The following is a 13,745-nucleotide window of genomic DNA, read 5'->3' as shown; positions in this document are numbered from 1 at the left end:
GTGCTTGGTCAATCCCCGGTCTTCAACGATGTATTGAGAGGCCAGGGCCCCAATATCACCTATCAAGTCAACAATATAGTGTACCAAACAGGGTATTATCTAGCTGACGACATCTACCCGAGGTAGACCACTTTTGTCAAATTCATTCCGAATCCCCGATCCCAGAAGCAAAAATTATTTGCTACCTATCAAGAAGGATACAGGAAAGATGTCGAAAGGTATTTTGGCATCCTTCAAGCTCGGTGGTTGATTATTCGAGGTGCGGCCCGTATGTTTGATGAGGAGATCCTCAGAAGCATTATGATGACTTGCATCATCCTCCATAATATGATTGTGGAGGATGAGTACGATTATGATGCTTTAGAGGTCTACGAACCGGATCCAATGAACACGGCCTTGACACGGATTTATGAAAGGCCCATGGGGCCAAGTGGAGAACCTTTTGAGCCGGAACCATTGGTGAGGGATGATCGTTTCATGACCCAGATGATAGATCGATATACAGAGATGCAATCTTTGTATATTCATGAAATGCGCCAAGTTCACTTGATGGAGCATCTATGGGCGGTGAAAGGCAATGAAGATGAATGATGGAGCATAGATGCTTTGGTTATGTTTTATTTAGTTATGGTTAGGTTGTGTTGTTTATTTATTTATTATGATTTGGTTGTGGTTTGTTATTATTATTGTGCCTTGTTTGTATTTTTTTATTTTAATTTTGTTTTGTTTGAAGTATGGAATATGTTGAATAAAAAGGTATTTTATTGAATGCTTTGTTTATTAAATAAAGAAATCCAATACAAGTCATTAAGAATTACTACTACTAAAATAAAATACATGAATTACAACAACTTTAATAGAAAACATGAAAAATACAAATACATAAAAAGGTATGCTAACTAATTTAATGGTTTCCATCATTTAACCAATCCGTGTTGCTAAGCCCATCATCCCGGAAAAGTCTTCTTCTCATAACATCCCTTCGTTCTAGCTTCCAAAATTGTTTTGTTTCAAGGGACATATGGCTTGTATCCATCGCCATGGTTTCCCAATCTGTCTTGTCCATATCTTTTTTGCGCAAATACTCCCTTTCTCGTGCATACTCGGCTTGAAGGGCCAACTCGTTATCCGAGGGTTTCTACTCCATTTCAATTCTTATGCCGTTTTGCCTTGCAATTTCCTCCAAAAACTTTGAATTATTATTGCTTGAATTACCCGCTTTCTTTGCTTTCGCGGCCTTTCGGCCAATGGGCCTCGGCTCCTTTTCGATGGGTGAGTCTTGACTCATAGGGGAATCGAGAGGTGAATCCGATGTCATTGAATCACGGAGTGGCGTCTCGTTTAACACAACGGTGGGACCCGTCGGAATAATTATGAAGCATTTGCAATAATTCACCACCTCCCAACATTCATGATGGTTGAAACTTTTTTTGCCACCCCCGGTTGCACCAAACCACATCTGTGCTTGAATCATCTATTTAACAAAAAAATGGAAATGCAATAAATATTTAAAATATATTGGATATGCAAGTAACAAAAAAAAAAAATAGAAATGCAATTAACCTTACAAATAAATTAGAAGTGCAAGAAAAATTAAGAAACAATTGGAAATGCAAGAAATATTAACAACATATTGAAAATACAAGAAATATTAACAAAATATTGAAAATGCAAGAAATATTAACAAAATATTTAAAATGCAAAAAATATTAACAAAATATTTAAAATGCAATAAATATTAACAAATTATATATATTAGGAGATTAAACTTAATAAAACAAAAATTATAAAATATTTACCTCGTTAGTGCCATTTTCCCCGCTTCTATAGTTGTCCATCGCTTTTACAGGCATCTCTCCATTTTCCCAACTATTTATTGAGAATTTTCCACCTACTAGATAATGCCATCTCCGTACGAGTAGACTCCGGAATTTTTTCACAAAAGTCGGAATGAATTTTTTTCCACATATGAAAAAATTTCATCTCATTGCTGGACACGGGACAATGACAAATTTGGAGCCAAGCCTCACACGAGGAAACATCTTCCATGGTGCTCTAAGCCCCTCCGGTTTCGATAAAAGAAGCCATAAAAATAAGAAATAAAAATACAAGGTGAAAGAGAGGAAAATGTTGAGTAAATAGTGAATAATAGTAGAAGTATAATGAAATGTATGAGGATTGGTGTTGAAAGTGAAGGGTATTTATAGGTATTTATAGAAAGAAAAAAAAATCAGAATTTTTTAGAATTTTTTTAAAAAAATTTCGATTTTTTTTCATAATTTTATTGACCAAAAAATGCTAGCCGTTGGATTGGATTCAAAGAAGCTGATCGGAGTGCTAGGGGCGTGACACGTGGCTTCTTTCCGTTAGAGCTGGCGTCAGTGCGCTGGTTCAAATTTTTTTTACCATTGACGCGTGTTGAACTGGCCTTCGAGTTAGCCCGAATTGATGGAACCCACTCCCAACCCGAGCTTGGACTCACCGTTGGAACGAATTTTTTTTTTTTTCCCCAGCCTTGGCTCAGCTGCTCAGTGGAGTTGCTCTTACGGTAGGCCACAGGACAAACGTTTTGCACGCACATGTACGGAATCTTTCCTAGTCGTCCAACTATCCGCGTGTGGACTTCTGGATCTTAAAAGACTGCAACTCCAGACCTTTGGCTTCCCCTTCCGTTCCTTTCCTTCTCTCCCTCTAGTCTTCGCCTCCGAGCGACTCTCTCTTTTTCTGCGTCTCTCTGAATGTTGTGAGGACTGAGAAAAAAACAGTGGAAATGGAGAGGTACTTGAAGGACTTCGAGGTGGAGAACAAGAATCCTTCGGAGGAAGCTATTCGGAGATGGAGAAAAGCCGTCGCGGTCGTCAAGAACCCTCGCAGGAGGTTCCGCTACGTCGCCGATCTCGCTAAGCGGTCCGAGGCCGAGAAGAAGAAGCTTCAAAGACAGGTCTCTCTCTCTCAGCTTATGCAGTTTTTTTTTTTATATTTTATTTCGTTAAAAAAATATGAACACGCCGCTGTTTATAGAGGTTTAGCTGGCCTGGTTGTTTGGTTACCGAGAAAAAAAGGGTAGGAAAACAAAAGAAATTAAAACGATTTTCAGTATTTTAATTTGAGTAATTTGGACTGCTAAAAATTCAGTTATCGCTAATCGTAGGTTGTAAATTAAATCGTCATTTCCTGCTGAATGGATGATATTTATTTTGGATTAGAACTCACAAAATGAAAGAAAGAAAGACAAGCAGGAGGCTAGGGATTTTGTTTCGGCTTACAATGCGTTAGTCGTGGGTGGTCCCACGTTTGTTCTCAATTTCTTTATTGTAGTACTGTTTTTCGATCCCCGTCCGTTTGAGAGCTCGTGGTATTGATATCCCCGTCCGTTTTATATAGTTAATTTTTTTTTTTTCCACATGGAGTCTATATCATTAAAAAATGGAATTCACATTCGCCACATCAGCATTTAACTGACTTATTAACAGTCTGATTGATGGTGGGGTTAATTTGTAGGTTTTTCGGGAATTTGAATATGTACTCGTAAATATATCTAAAATTGAATATGAATTTGAACATAACCCTATAATTTAAGGAATTTTATGTAGTTTGTCCAAAAGAAAATATCAATTTTCCGATGCAGTACTTTTTATAGTAGGTACTTGCGTTTAAAATTAAAAAACTCAATTTCATTTGCCTCAACGGAAAACGACGCTTAGTCAGAAATGTTATAACCAAAAAACAGTTTTTCTGGTCGCGCTGATGGGTACGAATATAATAAAAAGACATTTCTGACTTCATCTTCCAAAAATGGCAAGGGACGAAATTTCTAGGAACTTTCGCATGACAAAAATGTCAAAAATAATGACTTTAAAATAAGAGGGTTTCGTCGTGTTGGTAGTGGGTGGGTATTAAATGAGGATAATATGGTAAATTCGCACTTTTTATATTTAAAAAAATTAAATTAAAAGAAAAATCAGAATATGTATCCTATTTTTATGAAACACAACTACCCATTATCTTTTTTAATTCTAAAATAAATTTAAATTTTTTTAAAAAAAGCCTCTCGCAGGCCCGGAAGCGCGTGCAGAAAGGCTAGTCTCATTTACTTTTGAGCAAGGGTTTGATTAGGTCCACCAATTTAATATTTTCCATGCTATTTCAATTTATATGAATATCATTCATCTCGCATATATGTATGTGCAGTCCCGATGCTAACATGGCATAAAAGTATTCTTCACTTGTTTTTTGTTTGTTTTGTTAAAGGAGTATTATGGATCGTATTAAATTATCAAGAAAAATTGTTTTTACATTAACGTCTTGTTTGATTATAAAACTTAAAAAGGGGTTGCAAGAGTTGGCAGATCGTGCTCAACTATGTGTTTGATTTCAGTTGATTGTGATTTTCAGTCAAACACGTGCGCATACGGATTTGGTCGTCTTTCTGAAATAATAATTGTCAGCACCAATGTATGCTTTCGTGTATTAAAAAACAGTATGTTAAGTTCAGTAATTCTTAAACAGAAAATATATATTAGCTCCAACTTCCAACTTTCAAGTGAAATTTGCTAAGTTATATTAATGCTGAAAGTGAAAGATACTTCAAAATAGTATCTTATGGGCCAGAAAAACTTAGTTTTAATTTTGATTTTATGGTATAATACTAGGGTCATGCTAAAGAATTGAGGACTCTGAGATTTATTGCGTGATAATAAATCCTAGGGTTAATACTAAATACTAGGATTCATGATTTTTTTTTTGAGTGCTGCTAAACGAACCCTAAAATTAACTAAGTACACTCTATGATCTAAGTACACCATAATATTTTAAATAAAATATAAAATTAACTAAGTACACCCTATTTAACTACCAAAAATACCCATGTTACACCCTAATACACTCTAATGCCAATCCTAAACCAAGTTTCTCTTTTTACATGAATTCGTGCCCTCTTTTCATATTTATAAATGTATTGAATTGAACTACAAACACGAACATTCAACTTATTATTTGGTTTCACAAGTTATATGAAGGGATTTTCATGGGCCCTTAACATATTATTTGAATCTAAACCAGAAAAGCTATGATGGCATTTCCGATGTTTGCAGCAAGACTACAGCATACCCACATGGTCATGGATCTCTTCAGATAATCAACATTAAACAACCCATAAACTTCTCCCTTTGAAGAACGAATTAAAACCAATTTCTAGAGGAGGGTTACAAAACATTTTAGCTTGTGAAGAACAAATCAAGACAGTATAACCCATTTGATAACAAAATCAAAATGAGATTTACCAATACTAGACGACCACGGCGTTAGTATAATGGTATGATGGGGCGTTACTGTAACGGTGGAGAAGTGGATGGTATGACGACGGTGTTAGTGTGACGGTGGAGGAAACGATATTATGAAGGAGGCGTTGCTATGTTCGGTGGAGGATTCGTCGAGGGTGTTTCACAATTCAATATATCCTTTTTGGTCATTTTATATTAAGGTAAATTAGTAATTCAATAAATAATTTGATAGTAGGGTGTACTCAATTAATATTAGGATTCTTTTAGCAGCACTCTTTTTTTTCCTTATACCCTGAAAATCTTGTTGGTCATACTAGGATTCGTGACAGTTGTTGAAATCCCATTACTCCACCAAATGATCATGATAGTTGTTGAAATCCCATAATATACTATTTCAAACCTGGAAGATTATTTTGTTCAAAACAAACAAAATTGAAAAATAGGCTTTTGAATTCTCCCTTTAGAAATAAAGGAAAGTTTTAGTTCGTATCAATTGTTTGTTAATAGTTCTGTAAATGTTTGTGTTTTTGGACCTGCAACAACTTTTAATACCTTGTATATGTTGAATGCTGAGATGCATTGAGAGTAGTTCAAATCTGATGTAATAACTGATAATAGGACTTCGTTAAAGATCTTATTTGAGGACTGTACAAGAGAAACAACTGCATATATGCGTGCAGATGCACAAATGTGGTTGTAAGCTATATATGTTTGAATATACTCGGTGGTTACTCTGTTATTTTCAGTTGAAGACTTTGACTTGTGAACTTTTACTGCTACTATTGTTCTGGGGGACTGTGATTGTCATCTGTTTTTTGACTTTGTTATTCTTCTTTGTTTTACCAGGAAAAGATTCGAGTTGCTCTTTATGTTCAGCAAGCAGCACTGCATTTTATTGAAGGTATCATCTTTAAGTTTATAGGTCAAGTAAAAGTTCGTTATGTGTGTGCTGATGTCATGTATTCATTCCTTCTCTCTCATTCCTTCTCTCTCTTTGTTATGTGATCTTATGAAGCTGGTGCTGGTGATCGATCCAATGAAAAGCCAGGACAGGATGAATACAAGCTGTCTGAAGATGCCAGAACTGCAGGTTTCAGCATTCACCCAGATGAACTTGCATCTATCATGTGTGGCCATGATATTAAGGCCTCGAAAATGCATGGTGCTGGTGATCGATCCAATGAAAAGCCAGGACAGGATGAATACAAGCTGTCTGAAGATGCCAGAACTGCAGGTTTCAGCATTCACCGAGATGAACTTGCATCTATCACGTGTGGCCATGATATTAAGGCCTTGAAAATGCATGGTGGAATTCATGGGATTTTAAGGAAAGTCTGTGTCTCGCTAGATGAAGGTGTCAAGGATAGTAACATACCAATCAGGCAAAATGTTTATGGCCTAAACCGCTATACGGAGAAACCTCCCGGAACATTTTTTATGTTTGTATGGGAAGCCCTACAAGACTTAACATTAATTATCCTTATGGTATGCGCTGTGGTTTCAATAGGAGTTGAAATTGCCACTGAGGGTTGGCCAAAAGGCATGTACAATGGTGTGGGAATTTTAACTAGTATAGTTTTAGTGGTTATGGTTACTGCTATTAGTGACTACAGACAGTCGTTGCAATTCAAGGATTTGGACAGGGAGAAGAAAAAGATTTTTGTTCAGGTCACTAGGGATAAAAAAAGACAAAAAGTTTCCATTTATGACTTGGTTGTTGGAGATATTGTCCATTTGTCAATTGGGGACCAAGTTCCAGCTGATGGGATTTTCATATCAGGATACTCTTTGCTGATTGATGAGTCAAGCTTGTCAGGTGAGAGTGAGCCGGTCAATGTATATGAAGAGAAGCCTTTTCTTCTTTCAGGAACTAAAGTGCAGGATGGGTCAGGTATAATGCTGGTGACAACAGTTGGTATGAGAACTGAATGGGGAAAGTTGATGGAAACTCTGAGTGAAGGAGGAGAAGATGAGACCCCACTGCAGGTAAAGCTGAATGGTGTTGCTACAATTATTGGTAAAATTGGTCTGAGTTTTGCTGTGTTGACATTTTTGGTATTGGCAGTAAGATTTTTGGTGGAAAAAATACTTAACAACGAGATCACTGATTGGTCTTCAACTGATGCAGTAATCCTATTGAACTACTTTGCTATTGCGGTAACTATAATTGTTGTTGCAGTTCCCGAAGGATTACCATTGGCAGTGCCGCTGAGCCTTGCTTTTGCTATGAAAAAATTAATGAATGATAGGGCACTAGTAAGGCATCTCTCAGCATGTGAGACAATGGGTTATGCTAGTTGCATTTGCACAGACAAAACAGGGACATTAACCACAACCCACATGGTAGTTAACAAGCTATGGATATGTGAAAAAACTTTAGATGTAAAAGGTAATGAGAGTAAAGAAATATTGAGTTCAGAAATATCTGGAGCATCAAGCATCCTTTTACAGGTTATATTCCAAAATACAAGCTCTGAGGTTATTAAGGAAGATGGAAGGACCTCCATTTTGGGGACACCAACAGAGTCGGCATTATTAGAATTTGGTTTACTTTTGGGTGGCGATTTTGATGCCGTGCGCAGAGAGGTTAATATTCTTAAGGTTGAACCTTTCAATTCTGTGAGGAAGAAAATGTCTGTGCTTGTAGCTCATCCTCATGGTGGTAAACGCGCCTTTTGCAAAGGTGCATCAGAAATAGTATTGGGAATGTGTAACAAATTTATTGACTTTAAAGGAGAATCTGTTATTCTCTCCCGAGAACAGGTAAAGAATATCACAGATGTCATTAATTCTTTTGCTTCTGAAGCCTTGAGAACGCTCTGCTTGGCTTTCAAAAATATAGATGACTCTTCCATCGAAAATGACATCCCAGATGATGGCTATACATTGATAGCAGTTGTCGGTATCAAGGATCCTGTGCGCCCTGGGGTAAAGGACGCAGTTCAAACTTGTTTATCTGCTGGAATAACTGTACGAATGGTCACTGGTGACAATATATATACAGCTAAAGCCATAGCTAAAGAATGCGGCATACTCACAGAAGATGGTTTAGCCATAGAAGGACAGGAGTTTCGTAACATGTCTCTTGAGCAGAAGAAAGCTGTTATACCGAGGATTCAGGTTACTAAATAATTTCATTAGAAAATTTTCACCCTCAACCATAACTATTTAAAGATGTTCACAAAAAATTTAAATGTTCATGTGGATACAGGTGATGGCTCGGTCTTTACCATTGGATAAGCACACCTTGGTAAAAACTCTGAGAGATGAATTTGGTGAGGTAGTTGCAGTGACTGGCGATGGGGCCGACGACGCTCCTGCTTTGCACAAGGCAGACATTAGACTTGCTATGGGCATAGCAGGAACAGAGGTTTGTGTCTCAGCTACTTTTTCTTGTGTGTATCTCAACCTTGATGACCTAGCATCATCTTACTCAAATAACTTATTCTATAACACCCATTTTCAGACTGATGATTTAATCCTATGTTGCTCCTTGGAATTTCTTTACCTGTAACTTCTCCTTACTATCACTTTGCAACTTTTTTTTCCTTGAAACTTTCAAATGTTTTCATCCAACAAAATTGATTTACTCCATGCATGGCTACTAACATGATTTGTCACATATTTCATTCGAACTCATTTCATGTATGTCACATGTAGAATGCGTTGACAAGACACATAATCTTTGATGGTAGGACACATGTTGCGCATGTTACTGAGTAAAACAATTATGTTAAAGATATATTCTTGGTGCGTAGCCAGAAGAAAAAACAATTAAGGCTGTAGTTTCGAATTATTGTTGTTTGTTTTATTATTTTTGTTACTAATATTACTATTTTGGTGCCTCATGCCCATATTTACCCTTGGACAGAAATGACCACCAAAATAGAACTGCTTCCTAAGAAAACCTGAAAAAGCCTTAGATGTGATAAGAACTGCCCTCTTACGTACCCTCCTACCAAGAAGCTGGTGAATGCAACTTGATTGTTGTAACTTGTATAACATTTACCAGAAAAAGAAATTGGTGTCTTGTTCTTTTTGTCAATTTATGTTGCTTTTGAAAACCCCTTGACTTGGGGAATAGGCCAACTTGAGATATTTACTGTGATTTCCCTCTGGTCCTCTTGCTAATTATAGCATATACCGCTTGCTAAAGGAAAAGGCAACTCCAAACTACAACATGTACCTCAACGAGCTGCTCTATGACTTTTCTAAATCATATTTGAACCATTACTTTGTCCAAGTAGTATACTTGGAATGGTATCCTTCCAATAAATTTCAGTTGCTCATTTCTGGAAATCGCAAGTCCCTCTGCTTAAATCAACTACTCAATTATATTTAGCTAATTATCGACAGGGCCTTTTTTGGTTTCCTGCAATCTGAATGTGCATAAGGTTAACTACCATTTTGTGTCATTTAGGATTTGTTTTCTCCTCCCGGCTGCTTGATAATTGGATGTTGTTCCTAGTTCTGAATAGCCAATTCATGGATGGTATATACAGGTTGCCAAGAAAAGTGCTGATGTCGTCATATTGGATGACAATTTTAAGACTATAGTAAATGTGGCAAGATGGGGACGTTCAGTGTACATAAACATTCAAAAGTTTGTGCAGTTCCAGTTGACAGTTAACGTTGTTGCTCTAATAATCAATTTTGTTTCTGCATGTGTCTCAGGTATGTTGGTCTGGCAGATTTTTCTCGCATGCTACACCATTATATTTGTTTAGAAAGACACAAATAAATAACGATAAATTTCAGATCTCTTTCAGGATCTGCTTCCCTTACGGCTGTGCAATTGCTTTGGGTCAGCATGATTATGGACACTCTTGGGGCATTGGCACTGGGAACAGAGCCTCCAAGTGATGGACTTATAAAAAGGCCCTCTGTTGGTTGGGGTACAAGCTTCATAACCAAGGCCATGTGGAGGAATATCATTGGCCAGAGTATCTATCAACTGATTGTCCTTGGAGTTCTCAATTTCTATGGGAAACAGCTTCTTGGACTTTCTGGTTCAGATGCAACTGAAGTTCTAGACACACTGATATTCAACGCATTTGTGTTTTGCCAGGTACATTTTACTGGTTAAAAGCAACCCTGGTTTTCTCTTGCATCATCAACATGTTTAACTTTAATACGGCCTATAACTTCTTCTGGGCTATGCATGTGTCCGTCTGTCTCTCTGAAATCTTAACACACCAGCGTAAGTACTCGAATCCCGCATACATATGATGTTTGTTTGCTTTTGTTTTTATCAGGTGTTTAATGAGATAAACAGCCGTGACATAGAGAAGATAAACATATTCGTGGGCATGTTTGACAGCCGGGTATTCCTAGGCGTCGTGGTTTGCACAGTGGCCTTCCAAGTTATCATAGTAGAGTTCTTGGGAGCTTTTGCTAGCACTGTTCCACTAAGCTGGCAACTATGGTTACTCTGCATTTTACTTGGATCAGTTAGCATGCTTGTTGCAGTTGTGCTCAAGAACCCTTGCAGGAGGTTCCGCTTCGTCGCTGATCTCGTTAAGCGGTCCGAGGCCGACAAGAAGAAGTGTCAAATCCAGGTCTCTTTCTCTCTCTCAGCTTATGCAATTTTTACGTTTTTGTTTTCATTTCGTTAAAAAAATATTAACACGCTGCCGTTTATAGAGGTTTTGCTGGCCTGATTGTTTGGTTACCGAGAAAAAAAGGGTAGGAAAACAAAAGCAATTAAAACGATTTTTAGCATTTTAATTTGAGTAATTTGGACTGCTAAAAATTCAGTGATCGGTAATCATAGGTTGCAAATTAAATCGCCATTTTCTACTAAAGCCCTCTCAAGCCCATGACGTGGCTGTAAGTATTGCTAGGCCAATCCCATTTCCTGATTTTAGTTTGAGATAGAACCTAACTGGGGCTAGTTTATGCAGATGCCCCTTCATTCTGTCCCAGGCTCATCAACCACAGCCTCCTTTGCTGAACCAGAATTGGCAGAGTTTGAAGCTATGGACCTGGATGCTCAGCTGCAGAGGATTGAAAAACTAGGATCCACTCCAAGCAAATCCAAGTCCGAAGCAGTGGATGAGGCGGTGGACAGAATAAAAATCTGGCAGTCCACTGAGCTGGATCTGGATGAGAACAAAGAAATTATTGATAAACTGATGAAAGATCTGGACCTGCTGCACAAGGAGAACATGGCTTCTCGACCTATTCTTGAGATCAGCCTGGGTCTGGCCAGAGATGTAATCAACCTTCACAACCGATATGAAGATCTCAAACCCTCCTTTAGTGCTTTTGAATCCTGCAAGGCTACGCGTGAAGCCAAGCTGGTAGAATATCAGAAGCAGAAGTTAGAACTGGATGCATTGGTTGCAGACTACAAGGAGACTAAATCCGCCGCTGATAAGCTAGAAAAGGACATTGAGAACCTCCATAAGCAACTAGTTGTACTAAGGGAGAGGCAGAAGAATCTTAGAGCTGGATTGGGTGCGAAGACCAAGTCTAGTTTCCTTTTGCAAAGCATGGTCGCAACTTCAAGGCATGCACTAGAGATTGCAGAGGCCTCCATTCATCAAGGAGTGCTTCTCCAGTTTGAGATCTCCGTTAAGAAGGCTGGATTGCAAGAGACTCTCAAGAAACTAGGCCTCTAGAAAATATCTATTCTGTAATAAAACTTAGTCATTTATTCATGACAATTATGAATGAAAAGTTCTATTAATTTCTGCCAATCTTGCATTTTCATATTTTCGCCTCATTCAAACATCTCATATGGGCAGAATACACAAAAATGAACCACATATATACATCAACTATTCAAAAGTCAAGCAATAGTTCTATCCACTTCTCCTTCGATCCCAGGATCTGTTTGTACTACTTGTGAATTCCACATAGTTGGATAGAACTTCTTTAACCATTTGCGATTAATCGGTGCAGCATGGATTTCTCCATCTTGGTCCTGTAACCTGTATGCCCCCAATCCAAGGACTTGTTTAATTAGAAAAGGGCCTTCACATGTGGGTGACCATTTTCCATAACCAGCCACGTGGGATCCAAGGGGCAGAATTGCTCTTCGGATGATTTCTCCCTCTTCAAAGCTCTTGTTTTTAACTCTCTTATTATAAGTTCTTGCCACAGCTTGTTTTCCTACTAAGAGTTTGTTAAGGGTATCAATTCTACTCGTGTCCAATCCCTCAAATTCTAGCAGCATTGCCTGTGAATAGTCTTCTCCAACTAAGTTATGTTGCAGGGCAATTTTGATGGACTGGACTATGATTTCCATGGGTAGAATTGCGTCATGTCCATAGGTTAGAGTATATGGGTGAAGGGAATATTATGAGAATGGTGTTGTGTAAAGATTTCTAAAAACTCTACAACCAAACTTTGAGAGTATAAATCACCTAGCATGCCATATCTAATATGAAATCAAAGTAAGAGCAGATGCATTAAATAAACTAGGGATTCATGCAAGTCTCATTTGGTCCCAATCTTTATAAGTCTATGAAAGTGTGCACCAAAGACTCTTTAAATCCTATTTGAGAAAAAGATAAGATGTTCATATCCTTGGAGCGAATCTTGAAACCAAGAATGATGTTCAAGTAGAGGGAGTTAGGATTTTGGCTCGTCAAATATGTCCTAGTTGGTTTAGGATTGTTTTAGGAAAATTAGAGGTATACCGATTCTTGTCCTAGAGGGATTAGGAAAGAATTTTAGTTTTCCTTATACAATTTAGGTTTGGATTTCTGGAAGTCTATTTGGATTTGGATGAGTGTAATTTCCTAATCCACTTAGGAATAGGAATTCAATCAGCCTTGGGACATGTAAGCCAACTCTATATCTATAAATAGGGTGCGGCAGGGCTTATTTTAGAGGTGAAAAACAACCAGATACAGCCGAGAGTTTTGAGATTAGTTCTAGGGCCGCACAAGTTCTGTAATCTCTATTAATAATCAAAGGAGCGGTGATTTCTCTACCTAGAGAAATCACAACTGAACGTAGGCAAAAATTCTGCCGAACCAGTATAATTCTTGTGTGTTTCTAAGTGTTTTAATATTTGCTAGTTTAGTCTATTACCGTTGGTTACATCAAAGAACAAGATCTAGTGTGCGGGTTATTTAACAATTGATATCAGAGATTGGCTCAAGGGGTTCTACGATGTCTAAAGGGAAGATGAATGCGGATTTAGGACCTACGTTAAAGCCCTTTGACGGTAAGGATGACTTCACGGACTGGCAAAGGATGATGAAGAATGTACTGATGCAGCAAGATTTGGATGATGCACTCAACGGTGAGAAGCCGGCAAGCATGACAGACGCAGCATGGACTAAGGTTCGCAAGAAGGCCAAGAGTTCCATCAAGATCCATCTCACAAGACCAGTTCAATCACACATCACCGAAAAGATGACTGCCCAAGAAGCATGGGAAAAGTTGGAGAATGTTTATATGGGCAAAACCATGTCCAATAAACTATTTCTAAAGGATGAACTATTCGGA

The 13,745-nt window shown here is 37.9% G+C and overlaps 1 protein-coding gene across 2 annotated transcripts; it reads left to right on the top strand.

Annotated features, from left to right (window-relative positions):
* On the top strand, window positions 2,295–11,983 carry LOC18771675 (calcium-transporting ATPase 4, plasma membrane-type). Of its 2 annotated transcripts, none has more exons than XM_020567685.1 (8): window positions 2,295–2,941; window positions 6,129–6,183; window positions 6,298–8,402; window positions 8,494–8,652; window positions 9,785–9,956; window positions 10,052–10,350; window positions 10,538–10,840; window positions 11,186–11,983. In XM_020567685.1, the coding sequence occupies exons 1-8, from the start codon at window positions 2,771–2,773 to the stop codon at window positions 11,903–11,905; spliced, it is 3,984 nt and encodes a 1,327-aa protein (XP_020423274.1). In that variant the 5' UTR covers window positions 2,295–2,770; the 3' UTR covers window positions 11,906–11,983. The 2 variants fall into 2 exon arrangements, with proteins under 2 accessions (XP_020423274.1, XP_020423275.1); XM_020567686.1 differs by lacking the exon at window positions 2,295–2,941 and adding an exon at window positions 5,193–5,482.

The sequence above is a fragment of the Prunus persica genome, chromosome G7 (genome assembly GCF_000346465.2).
Source record: "Prunus persica cultivar Lovell chromosome G7, Prunus_persica_NCBIv2, whole genome shotgun sequence".
Taxonomy (NCBI): domain Eukaryota; kingdom Viridiplantae; phylum Streptophyta; class Magnoliopsida; order Rosales; family Rosaceae; genus Prunus; species Prunus persica.
This window is presented reverse-complemented; position numbering and strand designations above follow the sequence as displayed.